Source organism: Periophthalmus magnuspinnatus, chromosome 24, assembly GCF_009829125.3.
Source record: "Periophthalmus magnuspinnatus isolate fPerMag1 chromosome 24, fPerMag1.2.pri, whole genome shotgun sequence".
Taxonomy (NCBI): domain Eukaryota; kingdom Metazoa; phylum Chordata; class Actinopteri; order Gobiiformes; family Gobiidae; genus Periophthalmus; species Periophthalmus magnuspinnatus.
This window is the reverse complement of record NC_047149.1, coordinates 16,000,653-16,028,460: the sequence shown is the minus strand read 5'-3', so window position 1 is coordinate 16,028,460 and position 27,808 is coordinate 16,000,653. Positions and strand designations below refer to the sequence as shown.

The window sequence follows — 27,808 nt, the reverse complement described above, 5'->3', positions numbered from 1 at the left end:
TTAGGTCAAAGTTATGTTATACAGTCTTAGCAACTGTCTTCCAGAAAAAAATTAATACATTCTCAGCAAATTAGTTTACAAAATGACCTGTAGACAATATGCACGTGTTGTTTTTTTGTTTTTTATCATTGAGCGATATTGATTATTCTAATAAACGTTTGGTTAAAGTAGATACTCAAAACGAACACAGGGCGGCAGTAGAGCATTGACATTCACTTTCGGCATCATTTGCATTCTTATTGCACCTAGGATTTTAGACTATCATTGATGGAATTAGACACTGTAAAAAAATATCCCGCCTATTATAAATGCAGATTTAGGCCTGCAAACCTAAGGCTACTGGCTATATACGCTGCAACTATGCGCAATTTAATAGTCTACTTACTACTAAAAGACATAGGCTTATTGGGATAAAAATTCAGAGGAGCCAAATTGGGTTGATCATTACAGCCTAACTTTCTAGTCCAGTTCTTGCGGGCATTTTCTTTCGCTTAAACGCACCGTGGATGTTCACCTCTCATGATGAAGCGCTCATCAATTGATCTGAACAGACACTGGTCATTTTTACAGTGTAACTCCGCCCACCCGGCTGTCTCCTGCGCTGCGCTTTAAATAGCAGCTGTTAAAAGCTCCTCGCACTCTCCTGTCTGCCGTTCAGCCTCATTCATTCTCTCCTCTCGTCACCTCACAGACCCTCACTCATTTTCCACATAACACTTCACGTACTACAGGTGCCCTACGTCCACAGCTATGTCGGCCGCAAGCACCGAGACAAGCGCCCCGCTCTCCACCGCAGGTAGCCGGGTGTTCTTCCAATCTGCGCCCGGCGTGGGGTGCGTGAGCTCGGGGCCCATCACCACAGACGACCCGGTGCAGAAGAAACAAGGAAAAGTGACGGTGAAGTACGACAGGAAAGAGCTGAGGAAGAGACTGGTGCTGGAGGAGTGGATCATCGAACAGCTCAGCGAGTTGTACGACTGTGAGGTAAGCGTAAAGCGCGCACAATGCCTAATTAGTTCTTTATTGACCCAGGTTTTATGGTGCATTGGGGGCTCTAGTGGCGCCTTGGAGTGACGTTAATTCTTTATACGAGAATCAGCGCGTTGCTTTGTAAGGCAGTGAATTTGGCACACGCTTCAACCTGCCTTTGTGCTTTTCTTGCTGACTTTACAGCGCATTGTACACTGCGACTTGGGGACTTCTTGTGGACCCAATGGCCCATAACACTGATAATTCAAGTCTGATCTTGTGATTTGACTCTTCGCCCTTGACATTGATCTGATCCAATCCCCCTTATGTTGTAACTGTTCATTTATGACCCCAAAGCCCATTCAAAGCACCTTCCCCTTAGCGGAAGGACGTTTGGTCACTGTCCAGACAATATTGACAACCCAATTATTTTGCACCTTCACATTCACAAGTGGCGTTCTTGAACACTTGTAGGGGGGAGGGGTACTGTTGTAGAGGCTCGTGTCCATGCAGAAACGGCAGAAAGCGAGATTGTGGTGGGGGGTGCAGGGAAAAATATGTTTGGTGGCTGCCAGTACCACAGTCACGGTATACCCGCAGCAGAGCCAGTCTGACCAAGCAGGGGGAGGGGCACCAAGAGAAAGAAGGGCACTGGGTTAAGGATGTGCTGATACTCGGCTCCCATCAGCAGCCAATCACCTTCTGTAGATTTGGCCTTCTTCCACTGAGCAGAGGGCTGCAGTGAGGCATGCGTATGGAGGCACGCACAGGAGGGTCTGCCATAGCACACAGCCAATCACAGGCAACATGGTAGTGCCACATGCAGTCTCACATGTCACCAAAGATGTGTGGGGCTTCTCTTTCATATCAACAACTAGTGCTGCATGAATGGATAATACTATGGCACAGGCACCATTCAGATAAGGATGTATATATATTTTTATCCCAAAACATATTTTCTTACTATTTTTGGCGTCATTACACAGTGGGTATTTTTTGCCACGAAGTTGTTTAATTCCCAATAGATGTCTTTTGCGTGGAGTCAGCATTATGCCATTATAACTATCCCAGGATTTGATTTAGCATTTGATTTGTACTCCTCTTCTTGGTGAATAGCCATCAACATCTCACCAATTACTAATAAATAACTTGCCTAAAGGCCACAATGGCCTGACTCCACTCACCTCACCTGAGCTTGTGTTGTTCTCATGCGCCCTCTTAACAATCAAAAAGAAATACTTTGTCTGTCAATACATGCTAAAACAACCACTAAACATAGGGCGGCTGATCAAATTTGAACCCTTAACATTAACATATGTAATTGTTATTAATATATTTGGTGTTTTTAATCAACAGCTCCAAAGCCAATACTTTGGAGCTGAGTTCAGACTTGGAGGAAGAAATGTGACTATTTAATTTTTTGTTTTGTTTTAAATGGCAATGATTAAAAGTATGTCTTATTTTTATTCTCGAAATTAACCTTGAAACTACATGAGCAGTATGCTTCTTGTCATCTTTAAATTTCTTAATCTAGTCATGTGGCATTACAAAAACAGTCTTTTTTGGGATTTATTGTACCTACCTTTGTTCTTTCTCCTGTTTTAAAAGCTGTGTTTTGTCTGGATGGTTTACATTTCAAAACACCTCGTGTCTGTCTGTCTTCAGCAGGTGGTCACGCTCTCTATGCTCCCCACCCTCCCCACCTTCCTGTTTGATGTATTTTAGCTGTTACTGCATTGTTTCAGCTGTTGCAGGCTTTCATTGTTAGTTACATCACCTTTTTTACATTAGAAGGCAAACGCCAGATAGTAGAACTAGGCTTACTATTGTCTGCTATCACTGCTTTTACGACGGCTTCTAACCCTACTGCCTTGAGCGCACTTCCCGCTGTAGGCATGTTATTCAGTCTCCAATGGCCCCCATGCACAAAAGTACAATTCTAGATTTCATATCGGTTGCAGCAGATACATTTTATTAAAAAACTGATACTGAATAATAGATTTTACCCTCCTACCTTTCTACTTTAGTAACAAAATTAAGGTTTTGCAGACTTCCCATTCAAGTTTTGTTATGTAGAAAATCTCAGACCCCCAAGGCTATCATAACATATTATCTAAAAAAAAAAAAAACACAATAAAATGCCCATCAATCGTTTTAACTGCCATAACACTATTGTAGTCTCTGTTAATAATCAGAGCAATAAAACGTGTTGACAGATTGTGTTTCTGGAAATTCTCTGGCAGTTATCCAGGCTTTGTAAAGGGCAGCAGTAATAATAAGCCCAGCCATTAATATTTTGGCACAGTGTAACCAAGTGTTTTTATCCATGCACTCTCCCTTTGACAATGAAAAGATGAGGGGAGAGATAGAGAAATGTTTGAACAGGTGTGTGGTGTCAGGTCATGTGACTGTAAACAGGAAGTGACACCGTTATGATAGCTGTTAACACCTGAATGCCTGTATCACATTCACCATATATGTGTTTATGGAAATGAGTGACAGTTAAATGACCTCCCTTGGTCTGTCTTAAAGGTCAAGTCCTGTATCTGTTTCATGGAAAATACTTAATAATAAATAATATCTCATTACCTGAATGTATTTCAGTCAGAGGACAAGACGACATATCGCATAACAAAAAAATGTAGACGTGTTCTTGGCACCATACCGCTTATCCAACTGTAACAATATAAGGATTAGAGGGAAGTAGCCAGTATTTGTTAAGTCTGCTGTATATAAATATGGACTAGACCAGAGAAATCCACCCAGATGGAGCTTTCCTTGGATAAAGGGTGACATCGGGAAGGGCATCAAGGCTAAAACTTGAATTACTGAACACGGAGGCAGATAATTTGCTATGGCTCAGATAGCTGTTGATAGAAAACATCATGGAGCATTCATTGTCACAATAGTCCATGTATCTTCTTGATCTTGTACTTTTTTGGTCCCATAAATAAATTTGACTCATTCTTCAAATGCCACAGTGACGTTCCCAGGGACCCATTTGCAGATGTAAAGCTAGGCTTGGTCTGAACAACCTTAGCTGGTTATTTGTACCTATAGTGCCTGCTTGGGTATAGTATATTTCTTCTGATCCATTGTTATATGTTTCACATTCCTGCTTCTTTTCTCCTCAGCCTCTCCATTTGTGGCTTTAGGATAACAGAAGGTGAGCTGTGTCAGAGATAGATTCCCCAGTGCTCCTCTGGGAGATGTTGCCTGGATTCATTTGACTGTTCAAAGGACAGAGAGGAGAGCAGGAGGAGGAGGGGTGATGGTTTGGTATAGAGCAGCTCTTTACATTTTACTTGGTACAAGTGATTTTTAGTCTTTGATCATCTTTGATCATAGTATAGACATGTACACCGCTGGTGTGCTACTCATATTTTTTTCATAGCTCAAGAAGTGATTGACCTCCACTGTTAGTTGCTGCCGTAATCTCTTCTAGGTGGTGCATCATGTAACTTTTCTCGTGAGGATCCACCTGCTTGTCTCCATAAAAGTGTGTCTGATGCTTCCCACTGTATACAAACCCCATCTTTAAACACAAGTGCATCAGTGCTGGTTTCACAATTATGCTTTTTCAGTTTTTATTTTGTGTTATAGATTTGATATAGGCCCTGTTTCAAAAAACAGATTTAGTCCAAACTTAGGATTTATTGACCCTGAAAATAACTCAACTCAGTTTTCAGTTTCACAGAGAGAGTTAACCTAAACCCTGAGTCAGTCACCATGGTAACTCACTCTGTGAAGCTAACCTGGTCCAGAGCAGGTTTTTTATTCCACTGACCAGATTCTGTTTGTCACTTTAACAAGAGTCTGCCCCTGAAGGAGAGCTCTGATTGGACAGTTCACTTCTGCATTACAGAAGTAATAGGAACAGTTTAAATAAGGTATAATGATGAGGATTTAACTTAGAATTTCATTTCTTCTTTTGCACATTTTGTTTCAGTTTCTCATATGTAATGGAACACAACTCACTGCTCATGATGAGCTGCTCTGCTTCATATCACACAAATACATCTGTTAATTTAGTTAACTGTAGTTAATATGTATAATAGTTAAATGTATTTGATGTCACATATAAAAGTACAGTTTATGTTACTGAACTCAATACTCACATATATGTCAGAACTGTTAGTGCAACATGTGCAAAATGGTGTGTGAAATGTAAGTTTTAAAATGGTATTTAATAAGCTTACATAAGTACAAAATGGGGTCATTGTCTATATTGTGATTCTCTGAAAAAGGATCATGTTGTTGCTGACACGAGATCTGCAATTTATTTTGGCTTAGGACTTGCAGAAAGATGGCCTATATATTATGATCTTTTGTAATTGATTAAAGGCCAGTTTGTGTCAGTACCATAATGATAATACATTGCAAAGATGCTGTTGAGGAAAAATGGCACATCAGCTTAAGTTGTTTTATATGTCAGGAAATAATAGGGCAAGCATAATTGATTTTCAAATATGTTGGTGCACTCCACACTGCAGTGTTGCTTTGTCGGGGTGCACGCTACGACGAGAGATGCCCTAGTTTCCCATAGTCGATAAATAAGCACTCAGTGGTGCTTATTCATGTGTGGGAAGCCTGGCAAAGATACTGGCGGCTACTGTGCCCTCTGGCTTTGTATGTCCAAGGATGTGTGCTATTGAACATACAGTATACAGCTTTTTAGGGTCGGATACATTGAAGCGCTCTGCTGCCGATATAGGTTGTCTCACTCAGGGGTAGATGAATGGTTGGGCATGTGGGCTACGTTTTAAGATTACAGCACATATTTAAAGTAAGTAGAGTAAGGGAAAGGTGACAGTAATGGAGGTATGAAGTAGGGCTGCACAATATACTGCAAATCTCAACAAAATTCAGTTTGAGTTGGCACAATTATCTAGATAATTATTTAGATAATAGAATGTCCTCTACTAGAATAAATTATTCTGTCTTTTTAACAGAATAATATTGTACCTGTAGTTTAGATGTGTAAAACATGTTCTGAAAAGCATATGATATGACCTTGTACTAGTTTATCAGTTCATATTTCAAATTTCTCAAATGTCAATGCTCCTAGAGTTGTTTACAATGTGCACTCTGAACAGAATCGTAACAAACCTAACAATCACAAATCTAATCATGATCGCAATAGGAAAACAAAAAAATATCAGTTAGATTTATTGCCAAAGTCGTATAGCCCTAGTATGAAGAATAAGGGCAGCTGGTTATGAGTTCGTCTTGTGGCATGGCTTGTTTAAATCGGGAATCTTCTCAAGGCAGAAAAAACTGCACTATTTCTTTCCACAGTTGTCTCTTGTGACCTTTGTCAATAACGCCTTACCCCTTGCTCTTGTTTCATGTGTTTTTCTGTGCTGGGAATCAAGAGCGGCAGTGTATCATGTGAACCTCACAGGGCAGCGCCGGAGCAGGAGGAGGAGTGCAATTCAAGACAAGTCATTAGCCACCGCTCAATAGGTTTAGGAATAGTACAATGCAGCTATGGACAACAGTCACGGACAGTTTCCATCAAGGTTGGGTTGCAAAATAAATGCTACTCCAATGCACTGTAGTTGGCCCCAACACTTTCAAGCCCTAGCAATTTTTAATTATTGTTTTTTGGGTTTTTATTCTTTGTAACAAGTCTGAAAGTGAGGTTGCCAATCAATAAAGGTTGTACAGATAGGCTGCAGTATGGGAAAAAACAAATGTGTCATGGGTAGGATCAGTTTGGGTTTAACTGTTTGCAGGCGTAAATACCATTAATGCATTCACCCTATAATGAATTATATGCTGTAAAAGCAGATGCTATGAGTCCCAACACTGTACCTTTTGAATCTGACGAAAATAAGCTTAACCAAATACAGGACCTAAACTGGTATAAGAACTGAACCAAACCCGTTTTAACCAATGCAAAACCGTAACTTAATAAAGGCCAATTTGGGGTCTAAACCTGGGCTAAATGTCATTATTGTATCAGCTGTGCATTTTAGATTCTGACAGTTGACCGATGGGCTTTTTACCTAAACACTCAATGGAAGATGTCTGACTTTGATTGATGACAGGATACCTAATTGCCTCATTATTTTGAAATCTGTTACAACTTTGACTGTGTTTTAAAAGACCAGAGCTGAGCCTGAATAATTGCAGTCAATTGAATTATAGATGAAAGATGCAGCAGTCCAATGGGGCTGTTTATCTCGACTACAGAATGATTGTTTAAATGAGTTTATGGATCCAATGAGGAAGGTCACCGCTGTGCTATCTCCGTACAGTGAACACGGGCCAATCAAAACCTCACCTTCCCAAAATAGAACTAGAGTGTCCGCACATGGTGACACATTTCACATAGCACCTGGACACAAGCGACTATCTACAACTAAACAAATCAGACATGATGACAGCCACGCCTTAAGTGAGCACCTCTGAGCTTGTTGTGAAGGCCTCTAAATACAGACCAAACAAACTACTGGCAGAGTCTATCACCTGCCTTTTCTATGGAGAAGTTTAGTGCTTTGCCTCAAATGTCCTACAGTATGGTGACTCCACAGGGCCAAGTTACAGGTCAGATCTGTGGAGAGCTGACCCTGTTCACAGAATGTTTTTTTCAAAGTATTTCCGAACAATAAAAACAAGCTTTTCAAGTACTTGACTCATGCTGAACCCTAACCAAAAACAAATGCCAAACAAAAAAAACCCTTATAACAAGACTAAATAATGACTAAACCTCGTAAATCATATAAATCCAACTCACACTGGACTAAAATATAACTAATATTGTGTTTTTAATTGAAATAAATGGGCAAAATCACAGCCTTACAGCCAACTTCAGAACCACTTATTTAGATGGTTTCCAAAATATTAGGATAAATGTTAGGAGAATAATAGAGAATGGTGTCAAAGTAATTAAAAGTCACGCAAATAGATCAAAACAAGGTAAACATCATAAAAGTGTGTCAGATGTTTTATTGGGGGTAATATGGACATTAGCTGGAACGTAGCCCAGGAAGTAAAATACTTTTATTATATGGCTTGCAAGAAGTGTAATGATGGCTTTAGTTTGTCATCAGGATAATAATTTAGTTTATTGTATTTTGTTTATTGTAAAAGTTCTCATAAAGCATTTTCCTTTTTCCATTTGGTCTTTTGTGTTATTTTTATGACAAATACAATATTGAGTGTAATTAGCTCGCTATTTAAATTGTTTTATTTTTGCTGTCTGCCTGATGAGTTGCTGCTCCCCCTGTGCAAAAGTCAAAGTCTGTATTATAACCATGGATGTGTGACCCATGTGTGATATTTCCTCAGTAAATCCTTCATGTTTTTCGAATCCACCAGTTAACCGCTGTGTTAAGTGTTTCAAAGGGAGATAGCAGCTGCATAAATAGAAAAGCTATTTACTTGTTGTTTCACACTCTCACACTGGATTGCTCTGTCCAGCTAATCACTGGCTTTATTGTCTGTGGAGCGACACATAAACTAGCTGTGTTTGAGAGCTGGCCGAGGGTTGGTAGTGCTGCCAAAAAGGCCCAAATCCTTGTAGGGAAGATGGAATGACTAAGTCGATACTTGTTTAGACTTGTACATTCTTTTTGGTGTGTTATGGGTGTCAGTTTACAGGTAATAAAAAGATTTAATCTGAGTTCAATTTTCCACTTAGGTTTTAAGTTAGGTCTGCTAAATTCACTAAAGCCAGTTGATGTAGACAAAGGCAGAGCACTGACCTTGTTGTTATTGATGTTGGATGCAGTTTGGCTGTAAGCATTGCCCCACATGAGGGCAATAGAGGTGCAAATGGACCTCAACTGTCAATACATTAGCCTAAGGGAAGGGCAACTCTCCTGGTTCAACATTACTGTGAACTACTGTTCCAATAATAAGGGACACGTTTGAGGCTTTTGCACACTTGAAACTACCATCATTTTTATATCCTTTCAAAATGTGGATGTGACCTTTGTTTTGTTGATCAAAAGCAAATATTGTAGGTTTCATGACAATCTATTTAAAATTTCTATGTTAATTTTACATAAAACATTAAAATGAAAAAAGCGCATTTTGTCTTTGTTAGTTCATTTGTTAGAAGAAATAGTGGTACCTGCAGTATACACAAGACTTGCATATATCTTACTTATCCTCCTATATATCTCGTCCTTCTTTGATGTTAAAAGCACATTCAATAACCTGTCAAAGTTTCTCAGAGCACTGTGACTGCATTGCAATAATGGGACTGGATCTTGACAATACCTTTTTATATGTGTGAAGAGACATATGTGTTTTGAGTCTATAGCTTCTATATTCAGCTGGTTTAGTGAAGTCTTAGACATGCGATTCCTGAAGCAAAAAGAGGAAAAAAATGAAGCTGCAGCCTATTAGTTTGCCTGTCAGATGCAAGGGCCAGGCAGATGAAAAATGAATATTGTGGAAAGAAAAGGTGACCCATGCGTGAAGGCACCCTGACGACAGATAACCTATTGCAGATGGAACCATTTCCTGGGAAATGCAAGAATGACATTTTGTGCCTGCATCATCATAGGCAATGGAGACATAAAGCAGACATGTCCAAGAAATGCTTTTGTAGTTACATAATTTCAGCACCCAGGTTTAGTACTGTTTTCCTGTCACCAACAGTCAGCATAAGCAGTACTTTAAATACAGTATCGTGACTAGATTTGAATAAGAATAAGGCTTCATGCAGTAGCTTCAGTGTTATATCTCCTCTCCACTGTGAATTCGTCCTTTCAAAGCCCACTTTCCCTCCTGTGATCTACACCACTGTGTCCTCTGAGTACAGCTGATTCAGCGTGGGAACAAGCTTTTGCTGCAGCAGCTAACTTTATCCAAGTCTCATCATCCGTGCTGCTCTCCAGGCCCACAAATTGCAGCACCAGGAAAGTAGGAAAGTGTAGAAAATGTTTAAATCCAAAAACATTTTTGATCAAGATGGTGTCGGACATTCCGCTATTTCTCAAACTGTCACGACAGCCCTAATCCCACAGAGTGTGGTTATATATCCTCAAATGAGAAACACAAGTATAAAAACTCAGAGCAAAAGGTGGAGGCATTTTTTTCTCACCTGATACCATCTCTTAACTTTCCTATTTTGATGTGACACAGTGTGGCACTGCAGCGATGAAGAAAGCTGAGTTGTAATGTTGAGTGTGGTGCACACTCCTCCTCTACCTCACCATCACAGTGACCCACTTATCTCCTCTGCTGCTCTGTCTTTATTTTAGTGTCTATATTGATTCTAAATGCAGCTTTCAGATAAACTGCATTTTTCCTCATCTGTTTTGTACCATTACATTTGTCTTTGCAGGGCTGTCATGTCACCTTATATCACCTATTGATCATAATTTCCTGTTTTGTTTTCTGTGTAGTCATGAGTCATTCATGATTTTTATTTATTTATTTATTTAATTTTTTTTGGAACACTTCACCTTTTATCTTTTGTGTTCATCTGTTTTGCATTTTCATTATAAAGTTAAATTTGCCCTTGGGGTGTAATTAAAAACGTTGCTGCTGTATTCCTTATGTTATTCATAATTTATTTATTCTCTGTTTGGTTGGTTTGTCAATGGGTTTGTTGGGCATATAATGTAGTTGTTATAAAGATACTCAGTCATGCAGTTTAGTGCACTCTCACCGTTGAACACACATCTCAATGTCATAGTCCCTCTTTGTTCCCAACACAAACTCCTGACCTAAAAATAAATGACATCTGTGTCGCAGTGAAGCCTCCATTTTGCTCAACCTGACAGCTGCCATGGCCCTCTCTTCTGAAGATTTTTAATGGATTTATTTGGCAGCAAAATGTTACACTTGAATCCATTGCTTTAAGGGTGCATCATGCAATTTTTCTAGTGGAGGGTGCACTACCCACTCAATGCAGAGGTTTTTGCTTTGCCTGGAATGTTCCACAGTATGACATTAAACTTATCCATCTCTATAGAAACGAGCTGATGGTGCCACCAGGCTTACTGGTCAGGTATGTGGAGAGGTGTTTTTCAGTGCAATAAAAATGCCTGTAATCAGATTAATGCCATACCACGGAAAATTCCAGGCAAAACTAATCTCCACAGAGACGTCAAGTCAGAGGACCATTCACTAGAAAAGTTACATAGTTAACCTTTAACCACAATAATTAAGAGGGAATTCAATCAGTGGGTTTCTTCAAGGCTATTACGATTACAACTCGCACCACGTCCAACTGTTTTTTCTTGTAGGGCTGTGTGGCTATTGTTTCCCATGAGTTCCACCAAATAACTTAAATGTGAGAGTTTATGTTGGGTCTGGGAATCCAAAGAACTAGAGTACTTGATTTAACCATTCCACGTATAATCATGTAACCGGAGTTGGTGCTACTCTCACAGTGGTACAGAGGCCTTAAGTCATGCATGCTGTGTTCAAATGCCAAAACAAATCACATGACTCATTAAGGACAAATGAATCCTATGTATTCAATGCTATTCAGAGTGCAATATATGGGTTAGAAGTGCAGGCTATTTTCTCTATTATTCAGAGGTGGTCGCTCAATGTGAAATCTCAGAACTTTGGGACATTGATCTGGCTGGTATGAAAGAAAAATATGATGACTGGGGATCTGCTTTGTTGGTTTCATTCAACTAAGTAACTCTGCTAACGAGAATGATGTTTCTGCTCATATGCCCTGTCTAATCTTGCAATAATCAGAATCAGAATCACTTTTATTGATCCCCGAAGGGAAATTCTCTTAGTTAACAGATGCCACAACCACAGGATAGAATTAAGAATAAAAATAAAAGTCATTTAAATAAGAATAACATACAGAACTTAATTACTGCATTAAGACAGCTTGCTAGTGGATGAACTAATGTGTACAACAGGCCTTGTGTGCCATTGCCACATTATTATAAACCACTTTAATTAAGCCTTCTTTATTTTGCACCATAACAATACAGCAGTTAGGTGTTGTTCAACTTATCCTGCGTTCAGCTTCTGTTTGGTCTACTTAGTGATGAATAATAGTGAGTCATTTCTTTAACTGATTGAGTCAACAGGTGATAGGTAGTTGAGCTTTTTGTTTCTATGGAACATTTGAGAACGTCTGAATAAGGTGAGCAGTGAGTCACAGGGCTGGCCTGTTGCTCTTTATAACTAATTCTTTGAAAACAAGTCTTGGCTGTTGCTATATAAGTTCACTTCAGAAAACACCTCGAAATGTTTATTTTTAGATTTTACTAATGAGTGCTACTAGCAATAGTTCACTTTACTTCCTGTATGCCAAGCAGTTTTCCAAGTACTCTTTTGATTAGTAACAACATAAGGACCAAAATGCCAGTATAAAGCAAAGTAGCCTATTCATGGGTTTCCTCTCCCTGTTTATAGGTGCCATTTTGAGTACTTTTCAGCATTTAAAAGATGGAACATTTTCTCTTGAATTGTTCATTTCTATGGCATCTTTGATATAGGGCTATTAGTTTAAAGTGTTTAGATTCACAAAATTTTAATTCAATGTAACTATTTCCTATATTTTCAAAAGTGTGTTCTCAAAATGTGAATGAACACACTCATCATGTTAAAGTATATAGCCTGTATAAAGCCTGCATTGATTACTGTATAAATTACTAAAATATATCTGATTAAATCAATATATAGGTCTGTATGTATTGATTATACCATAGTATAATAGTAGTCATTATATAGGTATTTGATATGCTTGTCTCTCCTGGACTACAATAGACCAACTCCAATCGACCATAACTTGATTTGAATGTGTTTGTTTACGGTCGCTGTGCACGTGCCTTTTCTATCTGCTGCTTTCACTCCAGTGAAATGGAACATGATTTTTCCCTGAGGTTAGAGGTGTGACTATTCTACAGCCCAATCAGCCCAGTATAGGTCAGACAACAACAGCTGATCTGTGCTAAGTGTTTTTCCATTGCAGTCATTACATGTGAATGGTACACACAAGCGGTTGACTCAGTGCTTAGCTATGCACTACTTTTCTACAGATTGATGGTAGAAAACAAAGTGTGGGGTCTATATGTTTAAATGGTCACGCTGTTAGCATAACCATCTGACTTTGCTGAACCCTCTTGCCCAAGTCGTCAAACAGATCTGATGGAGAGCCTGCTGACAGCCTGACCTGCTGCAGACAGACTGATAAATGGAAGGCTTTTACTTCACTTAACTCAATGCAATTCATCCAAGCGGCTATTACTTACATGTTAAGAGCTTTTGTGTTTTTCCTATAGCATTTCTATGACTTCACAGGTGGCTTTTGTGAAGACGCTAAGATGTTGACATTTAAAACGAGTGCATTGTTGGTTTGATTTTGATAATTACTTCCCAATTAGTGAAAATGCACTTCTGTTGATTAAAGAAAAAAAATCTAGTTGACTCGGGATGCATTTGGCTGCCACTTAGGACACAAACAAGTTTGTTTTGTCTGTCAACTATAACAAGTCAAATTAAACTGCTGATTCTCATGTCTGGTTGCATAATTGGCATAAGAACCTAAATAAATAAATAAACCTAAACTTTTTTTTTTTTCCAACAAAATTGTGATTAGTAAAATCCATTTACATTTATCCCAAGTAAATGTGTTAAAAGTATATCAATAGGTCAAGATCCTTACATACTTGGTTACAACCCCCTTTTGTGAATCTTGGTCTTCTTTGGTCTAAGCATGTGCACGAAAAGGCCTATTGACTATGAGAAAATTGTTATGTACAGGCCTCTATTATTTTTTTTCTTGCCTTGACAGTTTCGGTTGCACTCTGCTGCTGTGACATGTCTCGTTGGCTGATTTAAACTAATTTTGGCGCTGTCTTCCTACTTGGAATGTGGCAGTACAGGGAGTACAGCTGAAACTGTCACGGTATGAAACTAATAGAAGTCTGTTAATAAGAATCTAAAGCATAATCATAACAGAAGAATGAACTAAATCGGACAAAGTTGGATACAATTGGACATGTAAAGTATGTTTTTATATATCCACTCTTTATAAAACTGTAGAGGCTGCCTTGTGAGAAAAGGGTTAAATGGAGAACTTATGCATCTTTTCTGTAGAGCTAATAATCGCGAAGTGCATAAATGGCTCCTAATGTAAAAGAAAGTAGTAAAATGCCATAGATAAGGAGACAATGGTTCTATAAGATGTGCAAGAGGGTGTAATGGTCTTAATGCCTCTACTCTAGTTTTGAAAGTCTTATTGTAAGCTAATATATCCCTGTGCACATCGTCTGCCCACGCTAATGTGCTTTCACAATCACTGAGTTTAAACGCTGACGGCAAAATTCATATTATCCATCCTGTGCTTCTGTTTGAATACCAGCGCTAGCTTTGGGCTAACAGACACACAAGTCCCAAACACTGCCCACCTCACAGACTGACACCAACTTATTCTTAGCATCAGAGGAAACGGGATGATTTTGCACCAGAACAGTGGCATAATTCAGATGGAAGTGATCTTTTGATGCTGGAAAACAAGCGCGCAGAGACCACATCCAAGGCACTGGTCTTCTATTGCGACAGAACAAAAAGGTCAACACGTTTTATAGTCCAAGGCATTGAAACACATAACACATCTACTCATCATGAATTATTTTTTGTAAGAATGATAACAAATCCTTTAAAATCCCTGAAACATTTATGGCAAACGTGTGCACTCTGCAGCCCATTAGTCAACCCTGTAGTCTAATATATTCTGGGTTTTAATTTCCTGGAAAGTCTGGAAAAACGTAATGTGGTAGCTGTGATGGAAATGGTTGATCCTCCCTAAATGTTTCCTCTTCACAAGGCTCGTGGTGAAATAAAAAGCACTGATGTAGCCCGGAGCTTTTGAAGTGAAGTAGAGCCGAACAGCCTCTAACCACTGAGCCTCTCAAACCAAAGCCTAGCCCTTTGCAAAATGACATTTCCATACAGACTGGTCCCTCCCAGCAAATCTGAATGCGTAGTAGCCCTAAGACAGGGACACATTTTGAATACAGGGTACATGCATATACACAATGGATGTCCAGAAATTAGAATGTTGTTTTGATTGAACATATGTACTGTTTTACGGTTTAAAACTTTGATAGACTTAAACCTTAACCAAGAATCTTTTAGCACATTTCTGTTTTGATTTCGTTTTTTGTCCCGATTGGCATGGTTTCATGTGTTCTCAGTAAGCTTTTTGACAAGTAATTTTGAGTGCTCATTGGGAGAAGTATTAACGCTAATAAATGCAATGCCTGTGCTTTCCAGGAGGAGGAGATGCCAGAGGTCGAGATAGACATCGATGACTTGTTGGAAGTGACCAGCGATGATGAAAGGGCCATTAAACTCCAGGTACGAACTAGTCCTCATACAAAACACAACCGGCATATTGAGCTGAATATGCATGGCCAGAAGTACGTTGTATAAGGCCTTAACTTGTGCATCAGTATCTGACACTATAGCTAATCTTTAACAGAAAAACTATAATCATCTTAAAGCAAGCCTTTTACAGTAATGCCTTTTTTCTTTTGTTTTTTCAGGAATCATTAATAGACTGCTATAAACCAACAGAGGTAAGTTACAACTTGATGTACGCCATGTTTTTTGTTTCATATATACAGTAATTGAGATTTCTTTTGACAATGCAGTTAGTTCATTCACAGGGCCTATATCTGCTTTACATATTAGTGGATTCACCATAAGAAGTGACCCATGAGCTATTGGGCATCATTGATCACAGCTGTAGTTTGATTTGCCCTATAGATGACCATGCATACTCAATATAGGTCAAAGGGTCCATATTGCGCTATTTTGTGGTCTATGTTATAATGTTGTTTGCTCATCACAAACATGTTTTCACTTGTTCCATTCACACATGTTTAACACACAAATCCTGCGTATTCAGGTTGACTTCTTTTCTCAAACAGAAAACACCTTGTGATGTCATGTGGTAATCCAGGAAGAGCTCCACTGTGTTTTAAACTTTATACAACTTCACTAGAATCATTTGGATAATTTCAGCCCTGGAATTAACAATCTCTGTGGAACAAAAGGTAAAAGGTAGCTGCTAACTTGAAAACTACCTCTCCATGACCTCACAAGGTGGAACAGAGCATTGCATTTGAGCTTTGAGTAATCCTTATTACTCTGTCTACATCTCCAAACATGTGTGAATGAAATAAATGGGGGTAACAACATTCCACCATTGCTTAAAGCTCCCAAGAGTCAATTTTGCGTAATATATGACCTTTAATGAATCAGCCATGACGCACTTCCTGCCTGAATGAAACCTGGAGCTTAAAGATGTGTTTGCTGTTTAGGTTTAGTGAAATGCAAGAGGTTAAGCCTTTTGGTGATTACCGTCAATCACATTAGTTGTGCATACGGGGGCCTGAGCCACCGAAAGCACCCATCTGTCAGACCACCACACAAGGTCATTGAAGTAGACTGTCCAAGCAAGTTTACCAGTACCTGTCCATGCCACACAAAACGCGCTGTAATCCCACTACAGGGAGCCACAGATGTCATTTTCAGATCAATCCCACAAAGAAGGCATCAGCAAGGGATTAGCAGTGAAAATGGGGAAAAGGGGATATGTGAGGATGGGTGAAGGCATTTGAGGGAGAACAATATGACAATATGAAGAGGAAGGAGGCTGTTTAACACTGATGGTAATTAGGTCATAACTCTAATCCTTCTCATTATATTCACAGTGACTCCAAACAGTGTATATGACTTTACATTGACCTCTACCTACCATCTTGAAACATAAGGGGTTTCATAGTCATGCTATACAACTATAATTATCTTGTATACTACTTAAATATTGAACACTTTAAAGAGGGGAAGTCATTAGTCATTATTGGAATATCAACTTTCCAATCTATGTCCTATTCTTGGCTGAAATGTCCAATGTCATTTGTGGCACTGAATAACATCCAGCATACACTGAAAATGACAAACAGGCTTTAGTGGACTAAATACACATTTAGATTAATTATAAAACACAGATTATTTTAAGGATATTTGTAAATGGTTTCAGTTGATTTGAATATCCTAAATTTGTGCTTCTTGTGTCTGCAGGACTTTGTCCGGGAGTTGCTGTGCAAGATCAGGGGGATGAGGAAACTCAGTGCACCGACAAAGAAGGGCCTATAATAGCTCTATGTGAGCTGTCCATCAGCCATCATCTCAGTTGTATTTACCCACTTCAATGGACTGTCATCATAACATCATTACTGCAACTCTGCTACCTGCAAACACACACATTAAAATCCATGCACAATGCACTAGACATCCAGTTCTCTGCACTGTTAGATTTGGCTGTTTCCTGGTACCCTTTGCAATGGTACATTTAGTGTAAACGAGGATTATACCACCTTACTCCACAACTCCGAGCCATATGTAAACTTTTAAAGACAACGCTGTACTATCTACAAAACTCAAATACACTGAAAAAGCTTCTCCAATAGGGAGGTGGTAAGAACTGTTATTACTGAAGTGGGTGTATAAATAATAACTGTGGCACTACGCAGACACAGTGCTTGAGAATATTTCATTTTATACTGAGGTGTTTTACTGTTACTACTTTAAATCTGTACTGTATGTTGCCATTTATTGTTCATGTGATTGAAATGTGGTCTGAGACAGTTTTGTTATTATCCTATTATATACTGAGGTCAGCCTCCTTCTCATGTCTCTGTCAGTGCTTGCTCAAGTTAGTGAGAGCCTTAGGAGATGGGCTGTTTATAGTTTGAAATGCCCATTCTAGAACACTGTACTACTGCAAGGCATGATGGGGGTTGCAGTTCTCTGCGTGAGACTACAAAACCTGTATGATTAGCAGCCTTACACTTCTCATGCTGTGTGGTGCTGTATGTTGCTCTTTTTTCAGCTTCATTCAAACACATATCAGTTTAGTAGTTTAGGTTGTGAAAGCCCAAACACTGGCTTACGTACAAATGATGCCTTCAAGGACATTCAGGATAATTATGTTTTAATCTGCATTGAACCACAAGCACCGACACCCTTAAAGTAAGTAGAAGTCATCTTTGTAAGGGAAAGTGTGCCAAAACAGAAATGCGTTCAATATTATGACATAGATTTAAATTGCATAATTGTTGTAAATTGCTTATTCCCAACTACAGAAGGTAGCTTTATTATTAGTGCCGCACCAACTTAAAACTAGTAAGTTCTGGTACACAACTCTACCCTCTGCTGCCAAAGACATTAGCAGGGCAATGTTGTTTAGCTCACATGCCACTCGCACTCATGCATGCTAAAAGAGTAAACACTGAGTAGAGATGTAACCAAGCAAAAAAGATCTTTTCTATTAGTTTCCATGTATGACTTTGTAGATTTTTTTGGTTTGTTTTAAGAGAATCCAGGAAATTTTTAATAACGGTGCTGTATTTTGATGTTCTTCCCGAGTTTTTTGCTTCTTCGGATTTTCGACTGTTGCCAGAGAAACGTGTCCATGAGAGATGTTGTGTGTCTTTATTGAGGGGTGTACACAGCATGCTAATATGGTGTCCTCCTGTTTTGCATTTTCCACCAAAGCATGTGCTCATTTGCTTGTGCACTGATTTGTAAATGCAAAAGGAAGAGGCTATTTTGGTCTGCCGTGGTCCTCCCAAGAATCATGTCTGAGGTACTTTAGACTTTTCACTGTAAAGGAAACCGTTCAGGGGCAATAGGCTGATATTTTATAATTTATGGGATATCTGTGTGGAGCGTATGTTGAAAATGTTGAAACTATTAGAAAGCTTTGCATGTATTTTTAAAGTAGCACGTCAAGGTAAACATTTTGTTAGCCCAGAATGTTTTATTTTCACAGAATAAACACTTTTCCTTTTTATACCTTTTAATATTATAAGCTCCTTTTTCAGCTGATTTGGTTTGAGTTACATCCACAAAAAGCATTATTGTTTCAAAATGTAATGTGGTGTGTGATTGTTTTTGCTTATAATAAAATGAAGAAAGACTGTTGAACAATGCGGGTTTATTTTGTCTAGTGTCTATGTAATGTTTTTACTACCAACTACTAACATTTGAATGATCATTTTGTTAAAGTCCTAGTCAATGGTCATCTCAAATATTTGGAGTGATTTTTTTTTATTTTTTCAAAGACAAAAATAATACTTAAGAAACTCATTTAATTAGTGGCCCTATAGACAATAGAGCAGTTCATCTCAAACTTTTACATATAATTTAAAAAAATATATATATGGCCTTCTGAGAACCATCAGGCCAAAACCAGGACTAATCAAGGTCTAGTCTAGGGCTATTATTACAAAATTGCTATACTGGATGGCAAAAATGTGAATTAATCTGACTCTAAATTACAACAGGGAAGAGATCGAAAAGTGCTTTTTGGCAAAGCGCTGGTCGGGCGCTTTTGGGAAAAGCCAGTCCATTTGATGGCCCTATATCGCAGCACAAGATAATCTACTTGGTGATAAATAAATATATAATTCAGAATACATAAACTTAAAAAAAAAAAAAAAACATGAATAAAAATAAACATGGTGCAACTAAATATTACTTATTTAAGGTTTATTAAACAGATGTAGTTTAGAGTGAACATGAATCTCAACAGAGTTCTCAACTAAAAACACATTCAGATTGATTGTTAAAACCTCCCAAAATCTTTGCTTTTCTCATTTAATATTGTGCATCAAAAGAATTCTTCTCCAACCTGATAATATATAATGATATAGAAGAGTCATAATTATACAATACCTTTTAGAAGAAGCTATTAGAAGAACCCTGGTGACCCCCTGAAAATGTCTGAAAGCCCATATTTTGGTCTAGAACTGTAGTAGAGCGTCTTCAGATTCCAGTCTGGCACTATGTGAGTTAGGACCAATGCCTTGGCAAGGGTCTACATATTCAGTGTAGATAGGTAAACCCTTCTACTGTGGCCTACATTTCTTCATACCAGTACACATAGTAGTAGTACTGGTGCATCCCCTGGCAGTGTGTTTTCTTAGTGAAGCTGGAGTTTACTAGGACAGTCCTGTGCGCTGTCTGATCATGTAAAGCACTCATGGCTGGATGACATTATTGCTTAAATCACGCATGAGTAGCTTTCCTCTGCGGCGTGTCTAGCCCCATATGTATTAACCTACTGGCCCACTGAAGATGGTTGCTAGGAAGAAAATCTCTATTGATTTTTGAGAGATGTTAAAGATGATTTTCACCTTTGATAAAGAAATGGTCCACAGTTTAGACTGGGTGAATCATTGATGTGTGGGGGAAGAAATCATCCTCTGAGCTTATATAAACAGTAGATATATTTATTTCAAGGGGTCCATTTATCAGTTCATTTGGAAGAATATAGGACAACTATAGGAGAAGAAACAAGAGAGAGAGGGCTGATGTGTTGCTTTTCCAGAGCAAACATGATAAAAGTCTGATTCACTGACACACATTCTTAAACAGCCCTGTGGATGATACTGCAGGGATACATTCATGCACTAGCCCCGTGTAGCTCGTGTTGCGGGGAGCAGTGGCAGTGCGCCTTTAAATTCTGTGACCCACTTTTCACAGCTGGGGCGGCTGACTGGCTGGCAGGGAGCTCTCCACACGCTGCCTTGAATAATTGGGACTGCAAGGTGAATGTGAGGAGAATGGTTAAAGACAGGAGCCCCCCACTGTCCATAGCGCTCTTGCTGTAGCTGAACCGCATGTCATGTCCGGTCAGCTGGTCAAAATCCACACCATGCTATCCACACTGTTGAGCTTCTTAAACAGGGATATTGATGTTCGCTGAAATTCGAGACAAAATCAAAACACAACAATGATATATACATTCTGCACTAAAATACCTAGTCACTGCACCGTCTCCCTCTCAATTTCTCCATGCAAACCAATCCATAGGTCTCAGTTTTCACATTCAAAAGATAAAATATTTTCATAGCTTTCTCTCTACCCCCAATCTCAACCACAAGGAAAACCTTCAGCCGAGTGATCCATCTTACAAAAGCAGAGAATATAAAAACAGGCAGAGACAAGGAGGGTAGTAAAGGGGAGATGAGAGATAGCGTGACACCAGCCCTCAGTCTGTCCCCTTCAGATTGGAGATAGAGCCCTCTCTCCACTGCTGTGTTGTGGTAACGGATTGGAGCCAATGCTGGAGATATGTCACGCTGCTATGGCCTGCTCATTCATTCATGTGACAGGCAATCCAGGCACACAAAACTCCTATTAAGAGACACAGGGACACTGTATGGTTCAACAGTGTAAAAGACACTATGTGGACAGGGTTAGGGACACTAAAATAGCATCTATAGATTTTGAATCGTATGTAAACAAATATTGCACCACCATTGCACCACCATTGCCCCATTCTGACTGCCTTATTTCCACCGACCATGTAGGTACTCATACATTATTTGGTGAATTTAAATCCCTTTGAATGCCTGTGTGTCACTACATGGGCATAATGCAGGAAGCACCACATACCACAAGCTCAAAGTAGCAGCTGAAAGTATAAAAGATTAAACATTTGTAAATTAAAAATGTTTTATTGATCAAAATAGTGTTGAGCAACAATGTGTGTCTGTCTTACTGTTCTGGAATGTTCCACAGTATGCCATTAAACGTATCTATCTCCACAGCGAAAAGGAGTGATGCCACCAAACCACATTACAGGTCAGATCTGTGAAGAGGTAACTCCGCTTGCAGTAGTAATACCTATATGTTTTAAAAGGTATTTTGAGAAAAAGAAATGAATAGGTTTAAAACTATATCGTGGAATAGTTGAGGCAAGGCAATAACATCTCAGAGAAAAGCAGGTGGTGGAAACCCCCTCCAGAAAAAAACTTAGTGCAGTTTTAAAAAGATGAAAAATTAAATGGAGTTATATCAAATGAAGTTATTTCCACAAAGTTTAACTATTTCAGATACTCAGTAAATGTTTAATTATCCAAAGTGCAGCTCAGTCTCAGGAAGGAGCCATTTTCTCATCTTTATAAATACTATATTACACTGAAGCATGTGCTCTAGTTTCACAGCCTGCATTCGAAAAAGTGTGTATGCATCTGCACAGCATTGTGGGAAATCTCTTTCATGTCAAAACACTGGCCACAAGTCCATTCATTTTTCAGTACTTCAACATAAATGTTACAACTCGACTTAAGAGTGTAGGTGCAGTAAGAATCACACAAACTGTTTGAAATTGACAGTAATTATGGCCATTTATATTACTGCTATTTACTACAACTTCTACTACAACTATGGATGTTCACTAAGCCTTTTTCACTTGACTGGGCACAGCTTGAGAAGGAACTACATATCGCTATAAAAAAAAAAACAGTAACACACAAACAGAAAACTAATTGTATGTATTTATTTGGTGGTTTTCAAGATATACTTACTTTCCTGAAATCAAAGAAATACACTGAGGTACTGATCATACAATTTAGGCTTTGAACTGCAATATAAAATTACTTAATTGTCCTGAAAGTCTAGACATAGACTACAGACCTAGAGGACTGGTCTATATACACACTGCAGGTTGATGTATATACAAATACATATGCAAATCCCTACTCTAGACACTGAACGGTAGACAATATGATGACATGGGATTAATTGCAAGGATTTAGAATTAATAGCTCTATTTACTTGGGTCACACTACCATATGTCTGCTGGTGTGTTTGTGCATGCCTGTTTTCCTGGCTGTGATTGGCTGAGGGATGCAGTGGTGGGCTCAGATTGGCTGGCTCTTGTACCTAGAAACAGCGCTCCTTCTCTCCCCGACTGTGTGTGTGTGTGAATATGTGTGTGCTGGAGGCGTGTGTGTTTGGATAACAGGAAGGGACTTTCTGGTGGGAGGTCGTCTGTTTAACCACGGGGGGCAGAAGCAGATCATTCACATTAATGCCATCTGTCACTGATATATTATAATAAGACTGACACTTAAAAGGCTATTAACATTCTGGGACTACAAAAATAAAATGCCTAATCCATGTTTGCAAGCACAGTTTCAACACAGTCAATTTCTGATAGTAAACTGTTCACACAATTTGTTTTTAGTGACCCCTTGTGAATGGAGTCATAATTCCACCACCTTGATACTGAATACAAATCAATCTATTATGTAAAAAATATTGTGTCCAGATGGTGTGTAATATCCAGTCCAATTGTTTATTTCTTGTCCCAATACTGTGATTAAAAATAGAATACAAAAATGACTATTGATGTCAGCCAATGGTTAAAGGTTCAGTTGAATGGTTAAAGGTGCTCTATGTAAATGTTCTGTTTTAGCTGGCTCACCTCTCCACAGATCTGAAGTGTAATTAGTGGCATGACTGCATTTTCTCCCTGGGCATAGATACATTTAATGCCATACTGAGGGCCACTCATGCAAAACGACTTCTCCATGGAGACAAGAAAAGTGATGGACCCTCCAAACAAATGTAATGTACTATACTCAAATGAAAATTGTAAATTATCTGTTCTTTACTTAAGCAAATTTTAAAGTGCATGTGTTTTACTTTTACTTCACTACATTTCTATCTGTACTTTCTACTCCACTTTTTTTTTCTTTAACAAGACTCCAAAGTATAAGTATTTTTCATTATTGTCTGAGACCTGCTGAAAAATGTGAGGGGTTTATTTTTAACACGTCCATAATCTGAGTAAATAAAAATATACATATAAAAAATAGCTATGAAAAACAATTAATTCAATTGTTTGTATTGAACAAAATCCTGCATGAATCTGTATCAAAATCACTACATTTGAAGCTTTATAAAATCTCAAAACATGCCTGAAATACTTTCTACTCTTCACGTACATTTTTAAACGGGTACTTTAATACTTTCACTTAAGTCGATTTTTTTTCATGTGATGTTTTTATTTTTAATTGAGTATTTTTTGCTCCAGTATCTGTACTTTTACTTGAGTAACAAAATTGAGTACTTCTTCCACCACTGCCTCCAACAGAGCAGTTACACAGTGCACCTTTAGCAATTAATGTGTCTTTTGGATTACAATTACTGCCCCTAAATATGCAGTGATAACATTTTTCACAAACTATTTCTTCCAGATGCCCTTCCTAGTGAAGCCATCCGAATTCAAACATTCGACTCAACACAAAAGCCCTGTGCTGTGCTTGAGCTGGCATAATTTTTTTTTTTAAACATATTTTCCCACAGTGACCTGAACTGACTTGAAAAGACCTAAGATAACCCATGCACTGCTGTTAAACAAAACCTAAAACATTTCTTCTGGCATTGTTATATCATTGTTTAAGAAATGAGGATTAATCTCCCTATGGCTAAAAAACTAAGGTCATCTGTCATATTAGAAGCACTGGCAAGCGACTAGTTGTTTTTTGCTTTATTCTGCTGCATAGGAGGTAATATAAGGATAGAGGGGGCTGGCTAGACACAAACGCAGCCGAGAAATATGAGCGGAAAGGAAACAACTAGAATTAGTTTACAAAACATATGGAGATTACGATCTATACTTTTATCACTGTTGTTTTTTTCATACCACCTGGATTTGTGTTAATTATTATAGGCTTAATGACTGTGAAATTCATAGGTAAGCTGTGAAGAGACAGCTCTGTCACCTCATATGCTCCGACATGTTTATACTTCAGTAAATGAGATTGTTGACAGGGCTGTTACACGCAGCAGAGCATGGATCTTGAGTTGGGATGGAATGAAATTGTGCCGCCTATATGCACTGTTAACCTAATTATCTTCTGGATTCTCCTACACGTTCTACATCACATACAACTGTGTGGGGCATGTTTTAATTGCTGTCAGAAATAATGCAATTAGAGAGGCAGCGTGTATCACAATGGTATAAAATCATATAGAGATTTCAATAAGACATAAGTATTAGTTCTACCAGTCTTTGCTGTAAACTGATTTTGAAGATGAAAACAGTAACGGGGAAGGAAAAGTAATATGGATAGGGATTTACAGTGAGGCAAATAAGTATTTGAACACCCTGTGATTTTGCAAGTTCTCCCACTTAGAAATCATAGAGGGGTCTGAAATGTTCATCTTAGGCGCATGTCCACTGTGAGAGACATAATCTAAAAAAATATATATATATATGGAAATCACATTGTAGGATTTTTCAAATAATTTATTTGTATGTTACTGCTGCAAATAAGTATTTGAACACCTGTCTATCAGGTAGAATTCTGACCCTCAAAGACCTGTTAGTCTACTTTTAAAAAGTCCACCTCCACGTCACTTATTATTCTAAATTAGAAGCACCTGTTTGAGGTTGTTAGCTGCATAAAGACACCTGTCCACCCCATACAATCAGTAAGACTCCAACTACTAACATGGCCAAGAACTGTCAAAATGCACAAGAGACAAAATTGTAGACCTCCACAAGGCTGGAAAGGGCTACGGGGCAATTGCAGCTTGGTGAAAAAAGATCCACTGTTAGAGCAATTATTAGAAAATGGAAGAAGCTAAACATGACTGTCAGTCTCCCTCGGACTGGGGTTCCATGCGAGATCTCACCTTGTGGGGTCTCAATGATCCTAAGAAAGGTGAGGAATCAACCCAGAACTACACAGGAGGAGCTGGTCATTGACCTGAAAAGAGCTGGGACCACCGTTTCCAAGGTTACTGTTAGTAATACACTAAGACGTCATGGTTTAAAATCATGCATGGCACGGAAGGTTCCCCTGCTTAAACCAGTCCAGGCCTGTCTTGAGTTTGCCAGTGACCATTTGGATGATCCAGAGGAGTCATGGGAGAAAGTCATGTGGTCAGATGAGACCAAAATAGAACTTTTTGGTCTTAATTCCACTCGCCGTGTTTGGAGGAAGAAGAATGATGAGTACCATCTAAAGAACATCATCCCTACTGTGAAGCATGGGGGCGGTAGCGTCATGCTTTGGGGGTGTTTTTCTGCACATGGGACAGGACGACTGCACTGTATTAAGGAGAGGATGACCGGGGCCATGTATTGCAAGATTTTGGGGAACAACCTCCTTCCCTCAGTTAGAGCATTGAATATGGGTCATGGCTGGGTCTTCCAACATGACAATGACCCATCTGATACTGAAAACCTATCCACGGGATTTATTTATCTTTATTTATACTTGGAGAGCCCAATAAGAGCACTCTCCTTTTCATGGGCACCCTGTTCAAATACAGAAAAATACAAACAAAAAACTATCAAAACAAATGAGTACATAGTAGGTGCAGTTGTGAGTATAAATGTTTGTCACTGGATTATTAAATTGGATTTGTGGCACCAAAGTATCCAGTTTTGCATGCCCTAGAAATATATTCCCTTTATATTTTTTGTCCTGTTACGAGCAACATTTTAAAATATACTGTATATAATTGGTGTTGTTGTGTTGTTTGTTTTGGCAATGGTACTAATTTTTCAACATTTGAAACCCACAGACATGCCAAATTAACACCCTCATCAACAGAAGAATTTCATCTGATGTTGCAACTCTACAGGTAAAAAGTGAATATAGGAGTATATTGGAGTTGCTAATTGTAAAGATATAGCGCTTTCACTGTAGACAACAGGCAACAGTAAAAAAAAAACAAGAAATCAATATTATTTGAGAAAAAAACATTATATATATATATATATATAGTGAAAATGCATCTTAAATGAATTTTCATTGCAGTGAAAGGGAAGTTTTTTTTCATTACAGCATTGACAAACATCAGTGTTTGTTGTGGTCCACTGCTCTGTCCCCTTTCCTATCACGGACAATAATGCCTGATCTTGCTCTTTATACACCATGTCCCTAGATGACTGATCCTACTTGGTAAACCCAGGCTTGTTTAATCTCTCTGCCCTCCTCCCTGATGTTGACTGCCTCTTGCACATTCACAAACACTTACCATTTAATCCAAATGAGTCACAGAGGACGCTTATCCTTAAAATGTACTATTTCCTTGACCTGTGTACTTCTCCAGTACCCACCCACACTCTTCATTTACCAAAGTCATCAGCCACAAATCAACAAGCTCAATTGGAAATGTCTGACTCCCATTCTTTGAAGTCCCAGACAATACCCTACCTTCCTTCATTCATGCACTTAAACTTAACATATTTGTTTTGTTCGTATAGATTTATTGGACAATCTATAGGCTCTACTTCTACTCAGGGTGAATCTTAAGAGTACAATCTCCCATGGGAACCAATTACAGACAGTTTGGAGAGGCTTTTATCATGAACAGTGGGCAGATTCTGACCCTTATCTCCACCCCTGCTCTTCATGGCTTAGCCCCTCAGTTTCAAAGGAAAAACAACCCAGAGGAAGACCATAACAAATTCTTAATGCTGTGAATTGGACCAGCAGCAGCTAGTGTCTAAAGAAACATAAAGAAGCATGGGTATGGATACAGACAAATGCACCATGCAGCTATACAGCAAAGTAATGAACATCAACTATCACCACACATTTTGCTCTAATCTAATTTAAAAGAAGAACCTAAAACAAATATGAATCAGTTCGATCTAGTCAAAAGCAACACTACACCAGGGCTAAACCGGGCTAAATTTAAAAATATACTAGGTCTTATGATTCCACACAGAGAACCGCTGGTCGACAGTATACTAACCCAAGCTTTGAACTGAGAGCACATAGCTACAGGCTAATATCTCCTCCTCTCTCCTCCTCCTCCATCAGCAGAACATCCAAACAGCTGGTTACCATGGCAGCTGTTCTCCCACCAGCCAGTCCCGGGCTGTTTTATTGGTGGTCCACAAGCAGGGGTGAAGGAGAGCAGTCTGGGGAAATGGGAATGATAGGGAGGGAGATTAGCATACATTTAGCCGGGAACAGTAAATCCTTAATCAAATAACAGTGGGCGGGTTAAGGCACTGAGCCAATCAGTAAAATAAGAAATATGATTGGCCTATGTTTTTGTATTT

General features: G+C 38.8%; 1 protein-coding gene across 1 annotated transcript; it reads left to right on the top strand.

Annotated features, from left to right (window-relative positions):
- The first annotated feature begins 608 nt into the window (after positions 1 to 608).
- ppp1r14c (protein phosphatase 1, regulatory (inhibitor) subunit 14C) lies at positions 609 to 18,912 on the top strand. Its single transcript, XM_033991026.2, has 4 exons — positions 609 to 984; positions 15,187 to 15,270; positions 15,459 to 15,491; positions 17,002 to 18,912. Exons 1-4 carry the CDS (start codon positions 751 to 753, stop codon positions 17,074 to 17,076), a joined length of 426 nt encoding a protein of 141 aa, XP_033846917.1. The 5' UTR covers positions 609 to 750; the 3' UTR covers positions 17,077 to 18,912.
- Positions 18,913 to 27,808: the final 8,896 nt, after the last annotated feature.

Bases quoted from the DNA above. Each gene is read 5' to 3' on its own strand.
- ppp1r14c (XM_033991026.2), top strand. From the start codon at position 751: ATGTCGGCCGCAAGCACCGAGACAAGCGCCCCGCTCTCCACCGCAGGT. The intron at 985-15,186 runs GTAAGCGTAAAG...TGTGCTTTCCAG, and splicing joins GCGAGTTGTACGACTGTGAG to GAGGAGGAGATGCCAGAGGT. The intron at 15,271-15,458 runs GTACGAACTAGT...TTGTTTTTTCAG, and splicing joins AAAGGGCCATTAAACTCCAG to GAATCATTAATAGACTGCTA.